The 24,682-nt window shown below is 38.9% G+C and overlaps 2 protein-coding genes across 3 annotated transcripts; both read left to right on the top strand.

The window, feature by feature from the left end:
• The first annotated feature begins 2,423 nt into the window (after positions 1-2,423).
• LOC143864294 (26S proteasome non-ATPase regulatory subunit 4 homolog) lies at positions 2,424-15,013 on the top strand. Of its 2 annotated transcripts, none has more exons than XM_077375208.1 (11): positions 2,424-2,552; positions 2,719-2,832; positions 3,633-3,738; positions 6,037-6,151; positions 6,228-6,437; positions 7,168-7,477; positions 9,863-9,998; positions 11,596-11,699; positions 11,925-11,993; positions 13,701-13,786; positions 14,730-15,013. In XM_077375208.1, the coding sequence occupies exons 1-10, from the start codon at positions 2,541-2,543 to the stop codon at positions 13,743-13,745; spliced, it is 1,221 nt and encodes a 406-aa protein (XP_077231323.1). In that variant the 5' UTR covers positions 2,424-2,540; the 3' UTR covers positions 13,746-13,786; positions 14,730-15,013. The 2 variants fall into 2 exon arrangements, with proteins under 2 accessions (XP_077231323.1, XP_077231324.1); XM_077375209.1 differs by having other exon boundaries at positions 14,735-15,013.
• Positions 15,014-22,034: 7,021 nt separating this feature from the next.
• LOC143864230 (actin-depolymerizing factor 5-like) lies at positions 22,035-23,880 on the top strand. The gene is made up of 3 exons (XM_077375126.1): positions 22,035-22,159; positions 22,636-22,895; positions 23,349-23,880. Exons 1-3 carry the CDS (start codon positions 22,139-22,141, stop codon positions 23,497-23,499), a joined length of 432 nt encoding a protein of 143 aa, XP_077231241.1. The 5' UTR covers positions 22,035-22,138; the 3' UTR covers positions 23,500-23,880.
• Positions 23,881-24,682: the final 802 nt, after the last annotated feature.

A 24,682-nucleotide genomic window follows, 5' to 3' on the forward strand; every position in this document is an offset into this window, starting at 1 on the left:
TTTTTCTTCCATTTGTTCTTCTTCTCCAAAGAGTTTTCTTTATGCAAGAGAAGCATTGTAGTGGAGGGTTTTCCAATGGAGTTTTTTCCACATACTCGATGTAGAGACTTGAGGGTTTCTTCGGAGTTGCATAGAAGGTTGGAAAGAAGAGTTTTACCGGTGGATTTTACATTGTACTATTTTTGTTCTAAATAGTGGATTGTGTTGCCTTGTCCGTGAAGTAGCCCATTGTGGTGGACCACTTATATTTTTGTCTTCTTGTGGTTGTGTGTGATTTGCTCCCTTTTTTGTGATGGTTTGTTGGCATTATTTTCTCCATCTTGTAGTGCAAGATCTTGGGTATTTCCGTGTGTTCGCCGGTGGTAGATTGGCGGATGTTATTGGCGGTAGGTCTTAGCCCCCTACAGTTGGCACCAAAATGATTAACATCCCATCAAGCACTTCAAGGTGTATTGATAGCTATTAAGTTGTCTTGTCGCCCTAGGAAATGACAAGAAAACAGCCGTCAAAAGTCTTTCATCAACTAAGGGCCTGTTTGGATGCCATCAAAATTGGTCCTTGTTTGCATATGAGATTGTTTTTCGGGAGATGATTTTTTCAACCCCCCCCCCCCGGGCAAAGCAAGTAGTTTAGTTATTTTTATCTTTCTGTAAAAAAGATTGATTTATCATCTGTGACATCTACCAATGTCGGGATTTCAAATCAACAGATTCATTGAGCAACTCGTGAGCTGGTTGACCCCCCCCCCGGTATCTTATTAGCAAATGGGACATTAAGGCATCTTTGGAAGCCATTACCTATATCAACTTTAAACTATCTTGACCATATGTATAATTAATCATATTTAACTTCAAAACCATTTGCATATAAAATTATATGTAGCGTATCAAAACCCGGATCCAGGTCAAAATGTGGCCAAAGCAAATCCTAGTTGACTAGGCAGGATGAGGTCATAACTCAGGAGAGTCAAAGGAGTATTGATTTATTTTGTAGGGTAAAATGTAGACTCAGACAAGAACACGGCCAAGGTAAAAGCGAGTTGACTTGGGGGAGGCCATGATGATCGGGGTGGGGGTGTGTGTGTGTGTGTGTTTTGAAACTATGATTATATGCAAAGGGAGATATTTTTTAAAGGTATCCAAGGAGGCCCTAACTTTCAAAGACCAACTACATATGGGTTTCTGAATGCTATAAGCAAGTTGTAGAAATCCATGGAAAATGTTTTCCTTTTCCAAACAATTCCAGAAAATTTCTGCAATCCAATCAAGGTATCCATTGTGCTTGGACGGTGGAGATGACGTATCTTTTCATAAGCTTTTCCTGTGCCCTACCTGATTTGAGCTGGTCTAAGTAGTCCGATGAGGGTGGGCCCACTAGTAATTTTCTCCGAAAAGCAAGGGTTTTTCCGTAAATGGAGATTTTCTATTATGTGTGGCCCCATAAACCCGTATTTTTTCGGCCCGCTCATGATGATCCAAAATTGTCCATTTGTTGGCCACAAGGTAAATTGGTTGTGCCCCAAAAATCATCTCCACAGGATGATCCTAATTAACCCTCTTTAGATCGGAGGGTTAAGATCATCCTATGGAGATGAGTTTTGGGACTCAACCAATTTACGTTGCGGCCCAACAAATGGACTGCTTGGATTATTTACATTACTTTTTGAAAAATATGGGTTTATACAGCTATACACGCAACGTTGAAAGGCTACCCTTGATAGAGTAAGATCCAAAGAAATTAGGCACTGTTCGGATTGTAGGAATTTTCTAAAAATATTTGCATAGGAAAGTGATAAATGAGCCTCTATTGATTACTTGTGACACTCAGATTCGTTGTATCTATGACTGTAGAGGGGTTAATGTACTTCGCATGGGAAGGATTCAACCGACCTGATTGCCACATACACTGCTGGGTGTCCGAAGTAACGAAAAGGGATGCATATTTCCCTTTATTTCTGAGGAATGCGAGATTCACATGTGCCCTTGCAAAAAGCCGGGGAAGGGCACCCCCATCGGACAAATCCCATTTAAGATGGCACAGACAAATAAGATCATAACCGTCTTAAATGGGATTAGATAGGGCGCCCTTTCCCCCTTTTTTGCAAGGACGCTTGTGAGTCTAGCATTCCTCTTTATTTACACTTGAAAAAGTATAACTTGAACCAATCCAATTCAAATTTTACTCAATGGGAGCTTCAATTTATGATGTTATCCCTCTAAAATAACCATAATCACATTATTTCCCTCTAAGTGGTGGAAATAAAAAAATTTACTTGAGAAAATATTTTCCGTCAAAAATGTGTTTTTCTTGCAATCCAAACAAGGCCTAAGGAAAGTTATATTTTCATTTGCGCTTTTTGTTACTTAGTACACCCCCTCGAGTATATTTTTGACTGCTCTTTTACACTAGAGGGGCTGTCCCAACTAAAAAGGGGAGCAATTATATCATATCCCATAAATTATATAACCTACCTTCCTCCCTTTCTCTTTCAATTTCACTTATTTCTGGTTTCTTCCTCTCCACTCTTAACACTTTCCGCCATGGTTCTCGAGGTAGTGCCAATATCAAATTGCATAACCCATCTCTTTTTTTTTTTCAGCTTCTTTTTAGCCTATTCCATCTCACACGTTTTCAAGAGTTGGATTTTTACTGAAACGTTCTTTTTTTTAGAATTGGATTTTTACTAAAGATGTTTTTTTTTTTTTTGTTGGAAATCAGGCTACCATGATCTGTATCGATAATTCGGAATGGATGAGGAACGGAGATTACTCCCCTTCGCGATTCCAAGCGCAATCCGATGCTGTCAATATCATTTGCGGGGCTAAGACACAGGCAATAAATCTTTGAACTAGGGTTTTTCTATCTAATTTACATTTCTAGGGTTTCATTTTGTTTATCTTTTTTATGCACTTTAGGCCTTTTACTTTAGTCCCTGTTTGGATTGCTAGAAAAACGTTTCCTGAATAAAAAATTTTCCTAGTTTTTTTTAGGCAAATGATAATGTTTAGGAATTAGGGTTTTGCTATCGAAGTTACATTTCTAGGGTTTCCTTTTGTTTGTTTTCTGGGTGCACTTTAGGTTTTTTCTTTTAGGCCCTGTTTGAATTGCAAGAGAAACGTTTACTGAATAAAATTTTTTCCTAGGGTTTTTTTTTGGTTTTGACAATCTATAGGCAAATGATAAATTTTAGGAATATCATTACAAATTCAAGGTCCTTGGTAAATAAAACCTGAATTGAGGTGATTCAAGTTACTTTTTTTTTCATGTTTAATCAAACAATAGAAAAGCATGAAAGTTTGGGGAAATTTTTTTCTTTGATCAGAAAGTTTGGATTGCATGAATTTTTTGGAAGAGTTTGGAAAGGAAAATATTTCTAAAATTTCTTACATTTTTATACTTACGAAAAAAGATAACTTGAGCCAACCCTAATCAAATTTTACTAGGAGGAACTTTTAATTTATGATAATGTTCCTCTAAATTAACCATAATCATATCATTTCCCTCTAAGTTGTGGAGAGAAATGTTTTTCCCAAGAAAATATTTTTCGTCGGAAATGTTTTTCTTGCAATTCAAACAGGGCCTTAAAGTTTTCCTTCTGATGGTAAGTTGAGAATGCATTGGATGTTATGCAGTCTAATCCAGAGAATACAGTCGGTGTGCTAACGATGGCGGGGAAAGGCGTTCGTGTTTTGGTCACTCCAACCAGTGATCTCGGAAAGATTCTTGCTTGTATGCACGGTGAGTTTTTTTTTTTTTTTTTTCGTTTTTTGTTCTTTTTCTAGTGGTTGATTTTCAGGTTTTGTAGCTGATTAAATTCTCGGTTACTGCCAAATTTAGTGGCCATTGTTTATAGTTTCTTGTTACATTATACGAATTCAATGAGCATTCAAGTATAATCGATTAGTTCCAGACATTCTATTTAGGTGTTTGTTTCCATGTGATCTTCTATTTGGAAATGTTTGTTTTTTATGATCTTGGACTGTACTTCTCGTATTCGACATCTAAAGAATTTATTTAAAAAATAATAAGGGAAAGAATACATCAATTTGAGCCGGGTAGACTCTTTCACCTTCTTCATGAAAATTTTCTAAAGGATTCATTAGCCGACCCCAACTAGTTTGGGACAAAGGCTTAGTTGAGTTTAGTAGAAGGGAAAGAATAAAATTAGATGCTATTAAGAATACAATTAGATGCTATTATTCTTATTCTAGTTCTTTTTGAGAGGTGGGTCGTTAAAAGACTTGACTACAGATGTGCCTAGTCGCCCTTGTGTAATTTGGATAAGAAAAATGTTATCATTATGCTAACAGCATGCACTTGAAGTGAACAGTATTCTTATTCTGCATATTGTGCATAACTGTTATTCTTAAAAATAGTCAAACCCCACAATGTTTAAGACCTGGAAGTAGTTAGACATACAACTGACTCTGACGTCTGCAAGAGTCCTTGGGGAACTCTTTATTTCTCAACAACTAGGTCAGTTATGTTGATCGGAATAGTCTTCACTTCATTTTGGCATCTGTATACTCTATGGCTGCTCTCAAACAAGTGAGAATTGGGCGATCTAAACTGTTGGATTGATCTCTCATCTTTAAAGATTCCCCCGCCTCAAGGCAAAGGATTCAGTGATCAACGATGAGAAACTAAGACCCGGTTTACTATAAACAATTGGAACCACATCCCATCAGTTTTGGGTGTCTTGTGTTTTTTCCCTCCCAGATTGCGTAGTTGCTCGACAATTGGCATTCGCTCCGTGCCCTAAAACGGAGAATATTGTGGAAAGTGATTCTTTTAACTACTACTTGAGTTATTTGGAAGGAACATAATGGTCGCATATTTAAAAATTCGCCCAAAGGTCCCCTCTATTTTTATTTGAAGATGGTATCCTTAGTTGTTGTATGGGTCAAGATCTTGTATTGCTTCAGTATCGTTTCCAGCTATAATCTAAAATATCTTTGAAGGGATATTTGCTCTAGCAAGGATATTCTCTCTCCTACGAGGTCCCCTCTAGAACCCTGCTTGATCTAGTTGAACTTCGACGGTTCTAGGGTTGAAAATCCTGGTCCACGCGGGAAGAGGTGGGGTTGGTTGGCTGTTGTTCTTAGAGATGAGATTAGTACTACTAAATAGGCCTTCTCCGGCCCTATTGGAGTAAGACTCTAACAAGGCAGGAGTTATGATCGCTCTGCAAGGGATACTATATTGATTCCAGGGATTTGGGCCATTTGATTGTGAAGGCTGCTCCCTTAATATTAAGGAACCTCCACCCGTGGAGATTTTGAGATGCCTTTGAAGAAATACATGATTGTATTGAGGGGTACGATGTTCATTTTTGTCATGTGAGGCGATCCGCTAATACTGAGGCTTACCGTCTGGATTGCTCGGGGGTTGTCAGGACTCCACACTGTTTGGCTCTCTTGGGGGTTGACAGGACTCCTTACCGTTTGGTCTGCTCAGGGGCTGACAGGACTCGCTCAGAGTTTTTCGACTTTTTGCCTTCTTGATACTGTAATTTTTGTATTTTGTGTATTGCTTTGATCTTTGTATCCTTTCCTTTTGACCATCTTGGTCTAGGGCTTCTTTTTCTTAGTGACGGATTCCATAACATTAAAAAAACCTCATCTTTTACATGTTGCAACACCAAAATGACCCCGAATAATATCTCTCTTCGAAGCTAGAAAATGACAATTTCATTTTCTTGTGTTTTGGTTTTGGTCTGAGTGCTTGCCCAGTACCTAATATTAAAGCATTCATAACCATTCGGATTTTTCTTTCTGCTCAATTAGATAGTAGATATCTCAAGTTAGGAAATCTAAGACGAGGGACTAAAAAAAGAAGAGAAGAAGATGTCCCTGTCATTTAGATGAAAACAGTCAAAGAAGAGACTTTCTTTGCTGCTGTTTTGTCTTTTTATTAATATGTCCCTCTCATTTAGAAGAAAATATTTGAGATCGATTGTCCTCTACTTCTTTCTCCTTTTAGAAACCTTTCTATGTGTTGATTAAATTCTGAAGGTCTATTGCTTTCTTTATACAGGTTTAGAAATAGGTGGTGAGATGAACATGGCTGCTGGGATCCAGGTAGCTCAGTTGGCTCTTAAGCATCGCCAAAATAAAAAGCAGCAGCAAAGGATTATAGTTTTTGCTGGAAGGTTGATAGTGTTGCTTCCTGATGTTCTTTTGTGTTCTTTAAATTTTCTACTTTTTAATTACTCTTCCATGTATCAGTCCCATCACATACGACAAGAAAGTACTGGAGACAATTGGAAGAAAGTTAAAAAAGAACAGTGTAGCTCTTGATATTGTTGATTTTGGTGAAGAAGATGATGCGAAGCCTGAAAAGCTGGAGGCCCTTCTATCTGCCGTAAACAATAATGAAAGCAGTCACATTGTTCATGTTCCTGCTGGTCCCAATGCTCTTTCTGATGTGCTCATCAGGTAAGCCTTGATATATATATATATATATATAGAGGAAAAGGGAATCTAAGAGTTTGCATAGGGAGCTTACCCATGCAAACTTCCCAAAAATAGGGTACTGGAAACAGCATAGGATGATCCAAACCGTCCATTTGGATCGCCACAACGTAATTAGGTTGTGCCCCAAAAATCATTTCCATAAGATGATCCTAACCCTGTGATCTATCCATTTTTTATGACGATTTTTTTTGAGATTTTATATGATGTGTGGCCATGTAAATCCTTTTTTTTCTTCAAAAAGTAAGGTACCCCCCACACAGTAGGATGATCCAAACCGTCCATTTGACGGGCCACAACGTAATTAGGTTGTGCCCCAAAAATCACTTCCATAGGATGATCCCAACCCTCTGATCTATGTAAGTTTAAATAATGTGCAGTCACCCTATAGATCTCTATAGATCAGAGGGTCAGGATCATCCTATGGAAATGATTTTTGGGGAACCACCAACTTACACTGCCGATCCAAATGGACGGTTTGGATCATCCTATGGTGTTGACGGTACCATATTTTTGGGGAGTTTGCATAGGTAAGCTTCCTATACAAACTCTTAGATTCCCTTTTCCCCACACACACACACACACACACATATATATATATATATATATATATATATATATATATATATTATAATTTTCATAATAATTCAGATTTAATCTGTTGCTAAATTTTTAACCTTGTGAGTTATTGCAGCACACCCGTAGTCACGGGGGATGGGGAAGGAGGAAGTGGTTTTGCAGCAGCTGCAGCTGCGGCAGCGGCGGGTGGTGTGTCTGGTTATGATTTTGGTGTAGATCCCAACTTGGATCCTGAGCTGGCTCTTGCTCTTCGAGTTTCAATGGAAGAGGAGAGGGCAAGGCAAGAGGCTGCTGCGAAGAAGGCCGCTGATGATGCTGCTAAACAAGAAAAAGGAGGCGAGCTGGCATCAACCTCTCATGATGCAACTATGGCTGAACCTGTTAGTTCAGGTCCTGTTGTTGACACCAAAAGAAATGAACTAACGGTGGGTGCCAGCCTTTAGTTTTTTTCGTTTTTTTCCTGAAAGTATCTTTATACATGAATTCATTTTGTTCATTATATGGTCTAGAAGCTTTCGACACTGACACTCCATTCATAAAAAAAATAAAAATCAACACTGATACATGTACTCACTCTTTAGAATTCTGAACTTGGATGTGGTATGTAGTACTGATTTTTTTTGTTTGAAAATATATATAAGGAAAAGCTAAACTTTCAGTCACGTGTGTGTGTGTGTGTGCGTGCGTGCGTGCGTGTGTGTGTGTGTGTGTGTGATTGAAAGCTATTTATTTAGGGCGTTTTGCACGTCTTAAATGGGAAGCCATATCATATTAATGTATATAACGAGATGATGACCCTGTGAGGCTTTCATGGATATAATTTGTAGAATTAGTTAAAAAAAGGAAAAAAAAACAATTCAGTTCAATTTTTTTTTGGTGATTGACGTGAGTAATCTTGTCTCCATAATACATCAATTATCTGTCTTTAGTTAAAGGACATTCTTGTAGTTTTAGAATTTTATAGTTTGTTCATTATTGTATTAAATTTCTAGTATTTTTTTTTTTTTGAAAGGTAAAATTTCTAGTAATTATAGCCCCATAAACTTTCAATGGATATAATTTGTGATTGGCTTACTTTTGCTTGTTTTAATGCTAGCCTGTAATATCTGCCTCCAGTTCACAATGCCTCTTTTTTGCTTTGATAGAAGTCCAATTCAAGTTCTAGAAGCCCAATTCATAGAAACCCACCCCAAAGTTCAAGTACTCCAGTTACTTGACTAGCTGTTTTGATATCAATTGTTAGGTATTTTTCCCTATTGAGCAATGTCATTAAGCGTTATGGGGTGATATCTGGCCCCTTCTCTTATCCAGCAAGTATCATTACAGAACTTGAATCATTTGGATCTGTTTCAGTGCGTTTTCAAGCTGCCACCAGTTCAAATGATTTCATCCTTGTGCATATTTCTCTATTTTACGTTCCATTCTTTGTTCATATTTTCAAGCTACCGCTTGTTCAAATTCCTTCGTCTGTATGTGAGCCTTAGTATTTATCTATTTGCGTTGCATTCTTTGTTTTCGTAAGAGATTCTTGTAGTTTTGGTAAGAGATTCTTGTACCTTTCTCTTTGACTAGTCTACTTGTTTTTTCTTCACGGCTCGTTCAAGCAGCGCGCTTTAATGCGTCGTTGTTTTTTTCAATGCTAAAGGCTAAAGTTTTTTTTTTTGAATGGTGTGGTTAAAGATGTTGACATTATTCCTGGTACAACTAATTGAAGCCTGACATGAAATCTTCGGGTACAACTAATATACAGTGCTACATTATTCTAGTTTGAATATTACATGAGTAGTGTCCCAGATCTCCTTATCCATAAAAAGATCTACATGCTTTGGGCTACTTGGGGTTCCATGGAGTTCAATAACCAAGATATTACTGACATCTTATGTGACTGCCAAGTCACATCAGTTTGAAAATGTATGTTTCATTTCTATGTAATGATTTCATCTTGGATATTAAATTGTAAAAATCTCAATTTCCTTTTGTTTTAAATAAAAAATAAATGTCCCATTGATATTGTCCTACCATACAATTTTTTGGACATGATGCATTGGATACATGGGTGTAATATACTGGTAATAAATCTCACAAATTCTACTCAATCCTTGGGGTTTCTTTTTCCAGTGCTGTCGCATAGGGGTGGACATGGTTCGGTTCGGTTCTCGGGTAAACCCAGAACCGAACGGCGAACCGAACCATATATAATCGGTTCCCAGAAATTGGAACCAGAACCAAACCATTTATCTTTGGAACCGAACCGAACCGAACCGAACCAGAACCGAACTTGATCAGTTTGGTTCGGTTATGGATTTACTCAACCTTTGACCAAATGGAGATATTTTGCTTAATCTTATATTTTTCCTAATCTTATCAATAGAGAAAATTTTCGTGTGGTTTTCTGCTCCATGAACTACAAACAGTTATATTGGTTTTCTATCAAATATTCATCATTGCGTCTACATCAAATTGGCGTAAGAGCCTTTACAATCAAATTTTAGCAGGGGGGTGATTTTATCCATTAGGGGGTGCGTCACGCTTTGGTTCTCGGTTCTCGGTTCCAGGAACCCAAACCCAGAACCAAACCATATATAATCGGTTCCCAAAAATCTGAACCGGAATCGAACCATTTAAAATTGGAACCGAACCGAACCAAAGTGACCGGTTCGGTTCCTCGGGTTGGACCCAAACCATGTCCAGTGTCGCATGCCATTGATTGTCTAACATCACACTCGACGAAGGATTGATTCGTTTTTTTTTTTTTTGGGAATGGTAAACAAAGGATTGATTATAATAGAATTGTATTGAAATGTTGACAGGATGATGAGACTGCCTTACTTGAGCAGGCCGTTGCAATGTCAATGGATGACCCTAGGTCCACTCAATCTGGTGGTTTATCAGTGGGAGACACAGATATGCCAGAGGTGACTACAGAGGACCAAGAATTAGCTTATGGTGAGTTTGTACTTTGCATTTCATGCAATCTGTGCCTTGTCAATGTTATGCTAGTCAACAAGTCTTATTTATTTAGAGGATATTATCTATTTATTTAGTGGGCGTACATTGTGGGTTCGTTTCTGTATCTGGTATGTTTGTTGTGGAATTCGTTCCAAATCCTGTTTTTATAAGGGAAATGATAAATGCGCCCCTTTTCATTACTTCGGACACCCGGCTGCAGTGTACGTGGCAATCAAGTCGGTTGAATCCTTCACATGTGAAGTACATCAGCCCCTCTGCCGTTATAGATACACTGCAGCTCGGTGTCCCAAGTAATGAAAAGGGGCGCATTTATCACGTCCCTTTTATGAATGTGGAGTTACAACAATTGTCAACTCGAAGCTTTGATATGCAGGTTGACCGCAGACTATATTTTTGATAAAATACCTCCTTGACTCGACAAGGAACTCCCCCGAGTCGACTCCTTTTTCCCTTGGCCGCGTTCCGCATTGCACCACATCCGCATTCCGCGTTTTGCCCTACATAGTCATTAAACTCCTTCGACTCTCCCAAGTTATGACCGCGTCAACCTCGTCAACCGCATTGAGTCGACAAGGATTTTTCCTGGCCGCGTCCGCATTGAGTCGACAAGGATTTTTCCTGGCCGCGTTCCGCGTCAAATCCGCGTTTTTAAACACTGGTCAGGATAACAATTCAGGTAAGGAAAAATACAACATAGAAACCAAAAGTTGAAAATCCTCAAGGTAGGAGATCATCCAATCACAAGACAGACTCTCTGTCAACCCCTGAACAAGCAACATGGTCACTGTCAGAGCTGGTAAAATGCCAAAGGTGCCGGATCAGTGTGCCGTGGCCTTGATCGATGTCGAGAATCTCCTCAAAACCGTCGACAGATCTCCAAGGGTATCTGACACTGTCTCTAACTCATCTGACTGCATTGAGAGAATCACCCTCAATTATGAGATGGTTTAATTGTGTGTGATCCACAAGCCAAATTTTGCGAAGTACCTAAATCTCTGCCTCACTAGAGTCCTTGCTAATAGGCTATGTGAAAGCCCAAAGTGGCTCTTTGTCCGCATTACTGAGAAGACCCCTGATATCTTCTGTGCCTAGGTTGCCAAGACTCGAACCTCGAAGTTCAGCTTCAAAATCTTAAGAGGAGGGTCCCACCCCTGGGACGAGGTCCCTCCTTGGTAAATCTGCTCAGGCTTAGGAAGAAAATTCGTTGCCCACTGTGCGACCACGAAGAAAATTTACCTTTAAATGATCGCACACCTTTAGAGACACCCTTGAACCATAGTTTCAGAACTCCCTTGCTTCATCGTAACACACCCCCCCCCGAGTTGACTCTCTTTTACGTTGGTCGCCTTTTGCCCTGTAAAGTCAATGAACGCACCAACTCTAACAGCTTAATCTTTTGGAGTAATTGGTTGTTTGACATGTGTCACTCTAGTTTTCCATAGGTACTTTCATTTAGATTTTTGACTGCGTGTGTATGTCTCCATTCATGTATGACATAACTATTCTGCCAGATAATCGTTGCTGCTTATGGCCAGTTCCTTTTTTCAAATATTTATTTCGTTGTTGTACGCAGCCCTGCGGATGTCTGTGCAGGATAAGACGGAAGATCTATCAACCCAGTCTGAGATGAACAAAGTATTGGGAGACCAATCGTTTTTGTCTTCCATTCTTGCTTCGGTATAATCTTTGCTAACCAGCTTGAGTAATGCCCTGTTCGTTTGGGATTATGACAACCGATTGCTACCCCCCAATCCGATTATTGGACTCAAAATTACATTAATTTTGGGTCTGATAATCGTATTGGGGGTGACAATCGGTTGCCACAATCTCATAAGAACCAGGCATAAGTGATCATTTCTTGTTTGGATTTCTGGTCTTACTGAGACAGTATTATCCTTGCAGCTACCTGGAGTTGACCCTAATGACCCGTCAGTGAAGGATCTGCTTGCATCTTTGCAAGCCCAATCAGAGGTGAGTTGATGGATATTTAGCACTGGGGATCGAACCATGTGCTAAATATATTTAGGTCTCATAGTCATTTTTTTAATTAATCCACTTGGTTTTTGTTATCAACTATGACATTCATATCCTATTTTGCTCTATTTCTGGTGTTCTTTCTTTTGCAATTTGTAACCTAGTGTACAAACATTTTGCTTCTCTTTCTTACAACAAAATGTGCAAATGGTAGCGCCAGAAGTTTGTTAAAGTGTGGCTAAATTTGATTCACTGCCTTGCCACTTCATATGTTTTTTTTCTTATCCTGCATATTCAAGTACTTTGATTTTTCTGAATGAATTTTCAATCTTAATCACCATTATCATGTTCCATTTGATGGCTTCTTGTTCTTACTGGACTTGATATGCCCGAGCTTATTAGCCCGCAATTAGCTACTTTAGTTCTCACGCTTCTGCCATCGGTTCATCAAGGTTGCACTTTTTTTTTTTGTTGAAAGATGACAATTTATTATAATCGGGGTGGGACAAGATGTCCCCCCAAGATTACAAGATAATATAAGACATATAATCCTTGTAGGATTTACAGATTTGAAATAACTAGCATTTCGTCCCTTTGCGCTCCCGCTTTAGCTAGTTCACCAGCCATCTCATTGGCCGATCTTCTATGATGTTCAATCCTAGGATTCAGAAGTCTCACTAAGTCAAGTACTTCTGCAATTAAATTTTGCAATTTCCACTGTCCCTTAGAATCTTCGGAGGCCCAAGCCACTGCATTTGTTGAATCCCCTTCAACAATTGGCGGTCGCTGGTTATTCTCGTGAGCCCATCTCAGGCCAAAAAGAAGTGCCCTAATTTCTGCCTCATTTGCATCACATATTCTAGTTGGGCCCGAGAACGTCATATTGATATTGTCTCTGTTTTTCCTTATGACTCCACCAATTCCTGCTCTCCCAGGGTTACCTAAAGAGCTCCCATCAAAGTTGAATTTTAACTAGCCATCCGGCGGGTCTTTCCGTTTCGGCTTCGGCTTGGTTCTGATCGTTCTATCCCATATGATTGACCACCAATTCCTTATCAGTTTATCCACCCCATGTGGGACTCCTTTTTACCTTGGCCCATGAAAGTATTTCCACCTTGATTTCAGTCGTTAATCTGCCAGATGTCTTACTTTTGCCGTCAAAGATCCATCTGTTCCGTTCTTTCCATATGTTCCAAACTATGGCATAGGAAAAGGTGGACCAAAGAATCCGACCAATATCGCCGAAAGGTCCCCTCTGCCAGGTGATCAAAAGTGAGCTAATTGATCGAGGACAAACTCAGCACATACCAAATGCACCAATTGCTTTCGACCACAAACGGTAGGAGTAAGGGCAATGTAGCAGTAGGTGATCCAACGATTTCTCCTCTTGTTGATAGAGAACACATATGCTTGCCAAGCTAATGTCTTTTTTTGAGGCGGTCACAAGTATTGATTCGTCTGTGCACCAACGTCCACCCAAAAGCCACCACCCTTGGAGACATATACCACCTGTGTGTTTTTGCATATACCACATGTACTATCTTGTTACTTGAGGACTTGGTGATTTTCTATTAATGGTATCAATCACCTGCTTGATTCGCTATGATTTTGCCTATACCACATGTACTATTTTGTTCCTTGAGAACTTGGTGATTTGCTACTAATTGTATCAATCACTGTCTTTGCTTGTGTTTTCTAATACAGCAAAAGAAAGATGAAGATGAGTCACCCAAAGAGGATGACAAGTGATTATATTAACACGGCTGCCGGTGCCTGCTCCTGTTTCTCCGGTGAGTTGATACTAGAACCTACACTCAATGATTTCATTGGTTTTTTTTTTTTTTTTGAGAATTTAATATGACCTGCCGTGGAAGCCAACAATACCCGGTCCCCACATGGCCAAGAGAAACAGTAAACCAGTTTTCCCCCGTCAGGTAAACAGAGAAACTGCTTGATTCAGTTCCCAACTTTGCCGAAAATGAACAAAATACCCTTGAAATTGTGGAAATGATCATAATACACTTAAAGTCATTGTTTTCATAAAGTGAAATTATTTGTGAACTAATATCACCCAGCGGGGAAACCAACGATGCACTGCCCCCACATGGCCAAGAGAAGTAGGAAACCAGTTCTCCTTGTCAGATAAACAAGGAAATTGCTTGATCCGCTTCCCATCGTTGCTGCAAAATGGCCAAAATACCCTTGAATTTGTGGAAATAATCATACTATACCTTTAGCCCCTTGTTTTCTCCTGTCGAACCCCTATCACCATCTCCCTGTTGCCATCACCCTGGATGTAGTCAAGAAGGGTATTTGTAGTACTATGGGCAATTGCCTAGTTTTTCCTGTGGCATCAAATGTCATTTCCTGGTAGGGTACCCTTGTGGTTGCTCACGGCATTCCTCTAGCAGTACTTTTTTATTTGATAAAGGTACCAGATTCATTGCATGAAAACAGAAGCCAAAACACAATTTACAAGGGGGCAAGGCGTCCTACAATACAATGTAAGCTTTACTGGTCCCATCCTAAAAACGTAACTTCTCTACGCACCTGCCCAAACATTTCCAAACCAACAGATAAATGGTTTCCTTCTCATTCTTTACGCACTGTCTTTTGCCAATCTGTCTGCTAGCATTACTTCACAAATTCAGAAGTTTGAAATTAGTTTCATCTCATTTGTGCCTTTTCATCAATTTTTTAAATTCGGGTTTTCATGTTTTTTTTTTTTTGCAGGACAGGTCTCAACTGTCTTCTGATTTAAAGGCAGGCTCCTAAATGTCTTTGACGAGAAACAAACATTATAATCGTGAATGAAGCCAAGTAGTGAATTCATGCAGTTCATTGTTTCTATAGACTTCAACAAGCCCCTTCTTGTTGATGTAATCCTTGTTCTGGTCGGAGTTCCATGGGTAGCCATTGGGGCTCATGAATGCATTGGATTGAAGCTTGGGTAAACTCATTGAAGTTTGGACATAATCAACTCCTTATAAGTTTTATTCAATGGCCTGTTTAAAATACATGTGACATAGTGTTTGGTTGCACAAAAGCTGGGATGGCTTAGGGGTTTTGCTTGGCATTTGGGTGCCACATCAGCAAAACCCCTTGTTTGGTTGCCAATATAGCATTGCAGTCCCAGGAGACTCCCAGGGATAGAGACTCCCAGGGATGGCTAATAATTGCATGTCCGTGATATGTCTCCACAAAAAAAAGTTGACTTTTGCTTGGATTTCTTGGTAATGATGCTTTTTCTCTCTTTCCTATCTTTCCTTTCTCTATATTTGTAATGACATCCTCTACTACTACTCTACTTACCTCTATTCTCCGAGGTAAGTTCCAGGAAAACCCAATGCTGGTCTCCGCCCTGTTTAATTATTCCTACTCTCCGAGTCTATGCCATTCAACCATGTGGTCACTTACTAATATGTTGATGCTTAACACAACTTCATGATTGATAACAGTAATCTACTAATCTTTATGACTTAAACACTCTTCTTTTATACTTCTACCATCCGACGTTGACAATCAAAAACTGTATTTTTCTTGAAAAGGTACGACGGAACAATAGGCCTCAAATCCTTAAGAGTTCGAACGGATCTTTGTATCTCACTTTGAAAACTTGAGCACAGATTTCTCTCTTCCTGCTATATCTACCTTCCAACTCTGTTGGTCAAAGCAGCTAATTATTGAGTCTTATTACCGATGTGGAAGGCATAATGGATATAGTTCTGCATTCTATTGAGCTACTTGGAAACTAGTCGGCCCATCTATTTGTTCAATGATAAGAGCAGCCTTTGATAGAAGGAATATTCTTTCTTAAATGAATCACACCCTCATTGCCTTCATTGCCAAAGAAACGGTATCATTTTCTAGGGAGGTTCCCTCAGATCAGTCTGTAGTTTTTCTTTCCAATGAGGTAACTAACAATTTCAGTATTGCAATGGTAATAGTAATAGATGAATAAAATGAGGTAGTTGGAGATGTTCTCACAATCTCCATAGTTAGTGGCATTACTCTTCATGATGAATGGTTATTATATTCATGATGTCTTATTCATCTACGCTCCAAGGGATAATACGTTGCAAGAGAGAAGGGCGTGTGTAGTGTTCTTGGGTACCGGGTCTACTTATGACGTCACAAGATTTGATAAAAATATCTCATGGAGTGAATCTTAAATTGGAGATAATCTTAAATTGTCTTCGCTCCAAGGGATAATATGTTGCAAGAGAGAAGGGTGTGTGTAGTGTTCTTGGGTACCGTGTCTACTTATGATGTCACAAGATTTGATAAAATTATCTCATGGAGTGAATCTTAAATTGGAGATAATCTTAAATTATCTACGCTCCAAGGGATAATATGCTGCAAGAGAGAAGGGCGTGTGTAGTGTTCTTGGGTACCGGGTCTACTTATGACGTCACAAGATTTGATAAAAATATCTGATGGAGTGAATCTTAAATTGGGGACATGGCCTAGCTATGACCCTTTAATGTGAAAAATCATATATACCTTAGCAGTTTGTACTTGCAGGGTTGCGGGTAAAGCCATTAAAATCACACAAGGTTGGATCATCCTGCTGAAGGAAGAGTTGCGACAGATTTTATCATTCGATGGGGTATAAGATTTCTAATAGAATTCCAGTAATCTCGACGGTTGACAGAAGTGTAGCACATAAAATTACAAAAGCCTTTTGTAGTATCTCTTTCACAGCTGGGGCAGAGACATGCGACCAGTTTTCAAGTGATATGTGATGGTGAGGCGTTAGTTCTTGTGATGTGAGAGGACAGGTCGAGGTCCCTCTCCAGAGTTTGCTAGACCATTTGACTCAGGGCAGTTACACAGACCATTCGACTCTGGGCAGTTACACATGTGCATTAGCCGTGTTGATAGAGCCAAGTGTAGGTAGGACTGAGTGGATTCAGTGGGGTGTGTAGTGTGTAGTGTGTAGCTATTACTTCTTAAGGCCAATGTGTATTTGTGATGGTAGCAAGCACGCAAAAGAAGGTATTTTGATATTAGATATTGGGAAATGATATTCCTCCCCCGCCTAAATAGATAAAATTCCCCCCTTTAACGGTTTTTGTGAGAATGGTTCACTGCTTGAGGATAAATTCACCCCTTGTAACATTTTTCTTTGCCTTTAAAACTTAACGGATAACGTTAAAGGGGGGATTTTATCCGTCCTGGGGGGGTGTATATCACTTCCCTAGATATTTTCTACGTTTGGGTGAAACTTTTTTCTTGAATCAGAGACGGGATATAATATAAGGTCTTGGTTGTAGACCATATGACTTATTTTGTAATATTCTTCTCATGGTGGAAGCTCTTTGATTGCCTTCCCCTCTATATGTGTATATATTTCTTAATAGCCCCAATGCATTTTGGGTGCAAGTCACCGGAGGATTTTTTTACTTTTACCACAGGTCTTTACCGCAGGTGAAAATTAACTTTCTTGTAGTGTAAATTGGTCACAACCTGACAAACCAAGTAAACCTTTTGTGTTCTTGATTTCTGTGCTTCATTAATCTCTTCATAATTTGCATCTCTATCGATCCCAAGATAATAAATCCATGGTAATTAAATTAAGAAATGGAAAGAGAGTACATCGAGATGTATAGGTGGAAGCCTATAAAAGAGCCTTTTATTGGGTTAGTCTAATAAATGATGCATCACAATGAGCCTATATTTGGGAAATCTTCCACTATAGGCAAGCCATAATAGGCTCACCTGATGACTAATCAAGATTGCAGGCTCGACCATGCATGTGTTTGGTACAGATCATTCTCACCAGCCATGTGTTTAGATTTTCTCTCTTATCCTTCTTTTCTTGTTCCTCTACAATGCTGCCTACTTTTCTAACGATTATTTAAAACCAAAAGACAATCTCAAGAGAATTTAATCAAATCCCAAGAACTGCTTTACCATGTACATGAATGAATGTCTTGCTTTCATGCAAAGCTATTTGTTTAGGACACCCAAGAAAATGATGCCACACTATGTAGCAGAAAATCCAACCATATACGACTTAGTCGATTTGACTATCCAACAGAGGAAAGGAAGCGACACTGTCGTTGTAGACAGAGAGATTTCGGATTTTTGCATCCTAAAGATAGAACATGAGAGAGAGAGAGAGAAAGTACGGCCAGTCCTGGGGATGTGCTCATTGTGGCTTCACAACCGGTAAAGGGGAGTAAACCCCTATATATTAACCAAATTTCAAGGGGCGAGGTTTCAAGTTTTCAACTCAATATGGAGGGATGAATTCAAGGGGTGAAAATTCTTAAAAAAAGAAGACGAATTACAATAGAAAGAAACATGATTAGTATATGGTTTGGGGAGATGATATTTTCAACCCCCCTGCATTAACCTGCATTACGTGCACACACTCTTATAACCTGATTTGATGTGAAAAGTGGGCAACTTTATGTCAAATCACATTATAAGGGGGGTGTGCAAGTACTGCAGGTCAAGGTGGCAAACGCACAGTACGGCAAGCACGAGGTTAGGCACGGCACGGCCGTGGCCAGTGTCGTGCCGTGCTGGCACGAGAAAACAGCCACATAAACTTCCTTTTACACTGATTTTTGTCGTGCCGTGCCGGTTCGTGATGCGTGCCTAAACCCTCAGCCCGGCACGGCCTATGGCGTGCTGTGCCGGGCGTGCCGCAGGCCCAGTTGCCACCTTGAACTGCAGGGGGTGAAAATATCACCACCCTATGGTTTATTTGGGGGTTTTTAGGCTATTTAGCAGAAATCTATTTTGAGTCTCATTTTTGCAGGAGAGAACTGCCACACAGGCTCACTTTTTAGCAAATTTTGTCTTATTCATTTAATTCACTCAGGTGCGTTGTTCTCTCCGAAAAAATCAACTTAATTTGGAAAAAAAGAGGGAACTCTCCTCTATAGAGAGAGAGAGAGAGAGAGAGAGAGAGAGAGAGAGAGAGAGAGAGAGAGCATTTGTGACCAACTTAATTTGGAAAAGAAGAGTAAACCCAGGTGAGATTCTAGTCTAAGAAAAAGAAGTTATAAACATCTTTTCATTTTATCTTTGGATTCTTTTTGGGTGCGGTGTTACGTCATGATGGCCATGTGATTTGCTAGTTCCCACATCAGTCTTTAGATTTAGTATTTGTAAACTCTCTGCTACGTGTTGATTCTCCCATCCATTATCTCTTCTCTATCACCATATCTTAATAATTCATCTCTCTCTCTCTCTCTCTCTCTCACACACACACACTCTCTCTCTCTCTCTCTCACACACACACACTGACACACACACACACCATAGATAGCCCACACCTTAAAATAAGAGACACCATAGACACCGTATATGCATCTATAATTGCCATCCACATTCACTACAATGACCCATTGGTACTTGGGCTACAAGATTGAACACCCATTTTTCCACCATGTCTGTTTGTCTTATCTGATTTGGTTTTACAATTTTCCATATACGACAAACTTGCATAGGTGTCCTACTCGTACCTAACGTTTAGGGAACTTATCCACAATTTTGCACAATCTTGTTTTAGAAAAGTGGTAAATATCATCAACAGTATTATAAGTAAACGATTCCTTCTGGGCAATTTTATGGATCATGGTAAAAGCTCAACTTTAATTAACTCGGTATCTTGAGTACATTTTGTCTTGTTAGTTGTAACCATGGTTTAAAATTTCGGTTTCGGTAACCGTTTCGGACCTTCGGAATACCGAAATTTGGTTTTAATTAAAAAATAATATTTAATTCATTTTGAAATTTCGGGCCGAAATTTTGTAACATATTTTTTTTAAACAAATAAAAAATTACAATTAACAGAAATTTCAGCCGGTTTCGTTCTCCACTTAAATCCAAAATCCGAAATTTCTTCGGTCGAAATTTAAAACCATGGTTGTAACAAGCTATCCTACATTACAGTAGAACAGTCCACTTAGCTTACTAGTTACTAGTAGGATTTCTTAAAACGTTTCTTTTTACTAGGGGAGCTTGAATTCATCTTCTTGTAAAGCTCTTTTCCTTCCCTCAGAGAATGTAAAACAAAGTGAGTTCGTCCCATTATCAAAACACGGTGGTTTGGATATCAATAGCCTCTCTCAATTATTTTCATAATGATATCGGGACTCCTTTTTTTAATAATTACACACCTCACTTTATTAAACTTCTCATTAGCTATTGATACTAGGGGTGCAACTCGGTCAGGTTGGGTCAGGTTGAGGCCAACCCGACCTGAGAAACCTTTTTTCCGATCTGAACCTGACCCGACCTGAGTTCAACTCGACCAATCCCGACCAATCCCGACCAGACCCGAGTTTTTAAAGCTTACAAAAGAAAAATTGATAAAAAAATGTCGGGTTTCACTGGGGTCGGGTTGCCCAAATCCTCAACCTGAACCCGACCCGACCTCAACCCGCGTTGGGCAAACTCAACCCGATCCAAACCCGACATTTTTTAGGGTTGAACCCGACCCAAGTTGCATTCCTAAAATTTGATAGCTGATTGTGAACCGTAATGGCTTTTAATAGCTAATAGAATAGTGTAAAAGCTAAAAAGGAGTGAGGAGGAGTGCCATTATCAAAATCAATACATTGGCAAGGGAGTGTGAATATCATTTACTTTCTTATATATGTATAAGGTGACCAATCTAATGTAAAGGGTTTCTATATCTCTAGCGTGGCTTTTAAGCAAAGGTTTGATAAACTCTAAGAGAAGCGGGCGAGAGGGGGCCCACATGAAATATAAAGTAAATGGAAATGATATATTCGTCCCCTTAACTTCCAGGGGCACCCCTTGAAAGTGCAAGAGAGTAATCATAAATACGGTATATGAGGTGGCCCAGGGAAGAAAAGGGCTAAATATATCACTTCCTCCAAAAAATATTACTAGTGTTATCATTTGCCATTTCTGGGAAATGATTTATTCACACCTTTTTTATTACTTGGGACAGACCCACTCTCGTTTATTTACGACCATTCTTTTACAGAAATGGGGCTGTCCCAGGTAAAAAAAAAATCATTTCCCATTTAATTACTACAAAGGAAAGGATAGCTCTTAAAGGATATTTCCAAAGCCCCCTTGCTTTTCAATGATATTACGACCATACCAATAATAAACTTAGAGGACTAATAATCTAAGGAAATGATATTTACACCCCTCATCAGTACTAGGGCTGCAACTCGGGTCGGGCGGGTCGGGTTTTGGAGAACCCAACCCTACCCGAGAAATATCTCGGGTTGGGTCGGGTTTTTTTTTCGGAAAACCCACGATTCCCAAACCCGGCCCTACCCATGATAAATCTCGGGTCGGGTCGGGTCAGGTTTTTCCACGTTGACGCAATTTTTTAAGGAAAATTCTTGTTTGGCAAGGCAACTCAACTCATAAAAGCAGAAATTGCACTCACATTACACTTGAATCAAACAATGATGTAATTACACTCACATTACACTTGAATCAAACAATGCTGTAATCAAACAATGTTGTAATTACAATCAAACAATGCTGAATCAAATACTTGAATCAACTCAACTCATAGAAGCAGAAATTACACTCACATACAATAACAGTGGGTCCGTGGGTTTTCACTTTTAACTTTTAACTAACAATAGAAAAAAATGTACATACAATAACTTATGTAACTCGGGTCGGGTCGGGTCGGGCCCCTTCAAACCCGGTTCGACCCGAGATTCATGCGGGCTTTTGACTGCTCAACCCGGCTCGACCCGAAACCCATGAAACCTGAACCCAACCCAGGCTATTTTCGGGTCGGGTCGATGCAGGTCGGGTAAAACCCGGCTCAAGTTGCAGCCCTACTTTTGAGGGCTTTTACAATTCCTAACGTTGCAGACTTGCAGTATGCCAGATGTCACGTGACAGTTTACATCATTAAATGCTTTTAACTCTTCTGATTATGTGGCCATTAAAGGACTAATCATTTGATTAATGGGATGTCTAATTGATTCGAATCCACGAGATTTTCTATTGCCATTAGGACAATGTAGTCATTTTAAGTAAACTTCAATCATACAAAACTCTGTAATTTTCACAAACATCAGTGGCATTTATGGAATCATATCCATATATAAAGTGCTCACTAAATCTTTCCCTCTCTACAAAGAACCAGAGAAAGAAAAAAATCAAACAACTTCTCAACTATGGCGATGGCTTTTAAGATGGTAAAGACATATTCATTTGATTAAATTTCTATCAAAATTGAATTTTGACACTTGGGTTTTCATTTTTTTGATTGATTTATTGTTCTTTAAATGTTGATGTATTGATCTTTGAATGTTTATGTTTTAGTTTTTAAGATGGTAAGATCATATTCACTTGATTGAATCTCTATCAAAATGGAATTTTGACACTTGGGTTTTAATTCTTTTGATTGATTTATTGATCTTTGAATGTTGATGTTTTAGTTCTTAAGATGGTATGATCACATTGATTTTGATTGAATTTCTATCAAAATGGAATTTTGACACTTGGGTTTTATTTTTATTTTTATTTTTTGATTCATGTATTGATCTTTGAATGTTTATGTTTTAGTTTTTAAGATGAATTTCTATCAAAATGTAATTTTGACACTTGGGTTTTAATTTTTTGATTGATTAATTATTGATCTTTGAATGTTAATTTTTTTTTTTTTTTTAAGGCGACTTTGGGAATGATTGTGTCTGACGAGTGCCGGAATTATTTTATGGAGATGAAGAGAAAGAAGGTGCACAGGTATATTGTGTTTAAGATTGATGAGAGATCAAAGGTGGTGATGGTAGATAAGGTGGGTGGGCCCGCCGAGGGATATGACGATCTCACCGCCGCCTTGCCGGACGATGATTGCCGATATGCCGTCTTTGATTTTGATTTTGTCACCGTTGATAAGTGCCAGAAGAGCAAGATCTTCTTCATTGCCTGGTTAGTATCTCTCTCAAATGATGTGCGCCTGAGAATTCCAATATTTTCTAAGAAAGTACGGTGGGTCCCAGTTCTTAGGATGATCCAAACCGTTCAGTTGATGGGCTACAATGTAAAGTGGCTGCATCGCGTAAATCATCTCCACAGGATGATCCTAAACCCCTGATCTAAAGTCCAGTATTTTTTTCAAAAAGTACAGTGGGGTCCACTTATTAGGATGGTCCAAACCGTTCATTTGATGGGCCACAACTTAAATAGGTTGCATCCCGCAGATCTCCGATCAGTAGAGGTTTCTAAGTGCAATCCCTCTTCAGATTGGAGGGTTAGGATCATCCTAATAGGATCCACGGCCTAAGCATGACCAAAATTTATCTTGTCATATAATTAATTTGCATTAATGAAGGGTATTACTGTAAGGTTAATTGATGTTAGGAATGTGTATTTGATTATTAGGGCTCCAGCTGCGTCAAGAATAAGAGCTAAGATGCTGCATGCGACCTCAAAGGATGGTTTAAGGAGAGTATTGGAGGGTGTTCACTATGAGGTGCAAGCAACAGACCCCACTGAAATGGGATTTGAAGTCATTAAAGACAGGGCCAAATAGACCACTCTAAGTATGTAATAATTATATTTGTTACACCATAGAGGATAGTGCAAGGCTCAACCTAGGGTTTCTTTCACTTACTATTTAATAACTATATTTGCTACATCACATAGAATAGTGCAAGGCTCAAGCTAGGGGTTTCTCCCTCTCTTTAGTATTTAATAACTACATTTGCTACAGCATAGAGAAAAATGCAAGGCTAAAGATAGGGTGTCCCCCCCCCCCCCCCCTCTCTCTCTCTCTCTGTTGGTATTTAATAACTTTACAATTTCTACATGTAAAGTTCAAGCTAGTTAGGGTTTTAATCTCTCTTCTTCTTTTTTTCTGTTTTTTTACTAGTGTAATGCATGGGTTCATGTAATAAAAATTGACTTCAGATGACATCTACTCGTATGATTTGCTATAATTTAGGAATCATACTTTCATCAGTTCAGTTGTTCGTTGTCATTTCATTGAGTGAGAGGAGTGATTTGGGTTCTCTTAATAGTTCAAGTGAGGGAGGGATTCTGGTTAGTAATTCTCAATTTTAGGCCCCGTTTGTTTTGGACTTTGAGAACATTTTGTAAACGTAAATTTGAGTCTAATAATCAGTTTTGGACTCACAATCTGTTCTCAAAATCCAATACAAACAGGGTCTTAAAATTTCTCCACTTTTAGAGACATGTAGATGGAGTCGCCTTTTGTTCTTTTATTATTGAGATATCTACTTGGGGAAGATTGGAAATGGAGTATACTTTTGTTCTTGAAATGGGGTTGCTAAGGCCATTAGAAACTTAGAAATGAACATTTGTTTTAAGGCCAATCCATAATCTGTAAAATGTTTCCTAAATAGTCATTAACAAATTGCCCAAAAACGTCCAACTTCTTGAGAAGTCCCTAATTGCTACATGAAACTTTTTTTGACAAATTACTTTTACCCTACCAAATCATGATTAGTTTCCTAAAAAAAGTTGGCCTAAGATGTTTCCTCATTGTAAAAATGATTGCAGTTTCATTAAGATACAAAAGCAAACAAATTTGGCCACAATTCATGGTTCTTGGGTATTTGCAAGCAGGGATGAAATTTTCCAAAAAATTAGTCAATTTATTTTCTTTGGATTTTTCCTAATATATTTAGAAAACAAGAGGAGAGTCCCCAGTTACGTGGAAAAAAGACATCAATCCCACCAATCTCAACCTTGGC

This window comes from Tasmannia lanceolata, unplaced genomic scaffold (assembly GCF_043159265.1).
Source record: "Tasmannia lanceolata isolate RefF3 unplaced genomic scaffold, GAP_Taslan_0.1 ptg000048l, whole genome shotgun sequence".
Taxonomy (NCBI): Eukaryota; Viridiplantae; Streptophyta; class Magnoliopsida; order Canellales; family Winteraceae; genus Tasmannia; species Tasmannia lanceolata.

Excerpts from the sequence above, each read along its gene's own strand:
- LOC143864294 (XM_077375208.1), top strand. Across the intron at positions 9,999-11,595 it reads GGACCAAGAATTAGCTTATG|CCCTGCGGATGTCTGTGCAG; the intron begins GTGAGTTTGTAC and ends TGTTGTACGCAG. Across the intron at positions 11,994-13,700 it reads CTTTGCAAGCCCAATCAGAG|CAAAAGAAAGATGAAGATGA; the intron begins GTGAGTTGATGG and ends TTTCTAATACAG.
- LOC143864230 (XM_077375126.1), top strand. The coding sequence starts at position 22,139 with ATGGCGATGGCTTTTAAGATG. Across the intron at positions 22,160-22,635 it reads TGGCGATGGCTTTTAAGATG|GCGACTTTGGGAATGATTGT; the intron begins GTAAAGACATAT and ends TTTTTTTTTAAG. Across the intron at positions 22,896-23,348 it reads AAGATCTTCTTCATTGCCTG|GGCTCCAGCTGCGTCAAGAA; the intron begins GTTAGTATCTCT and ends TTTGATTATTAG.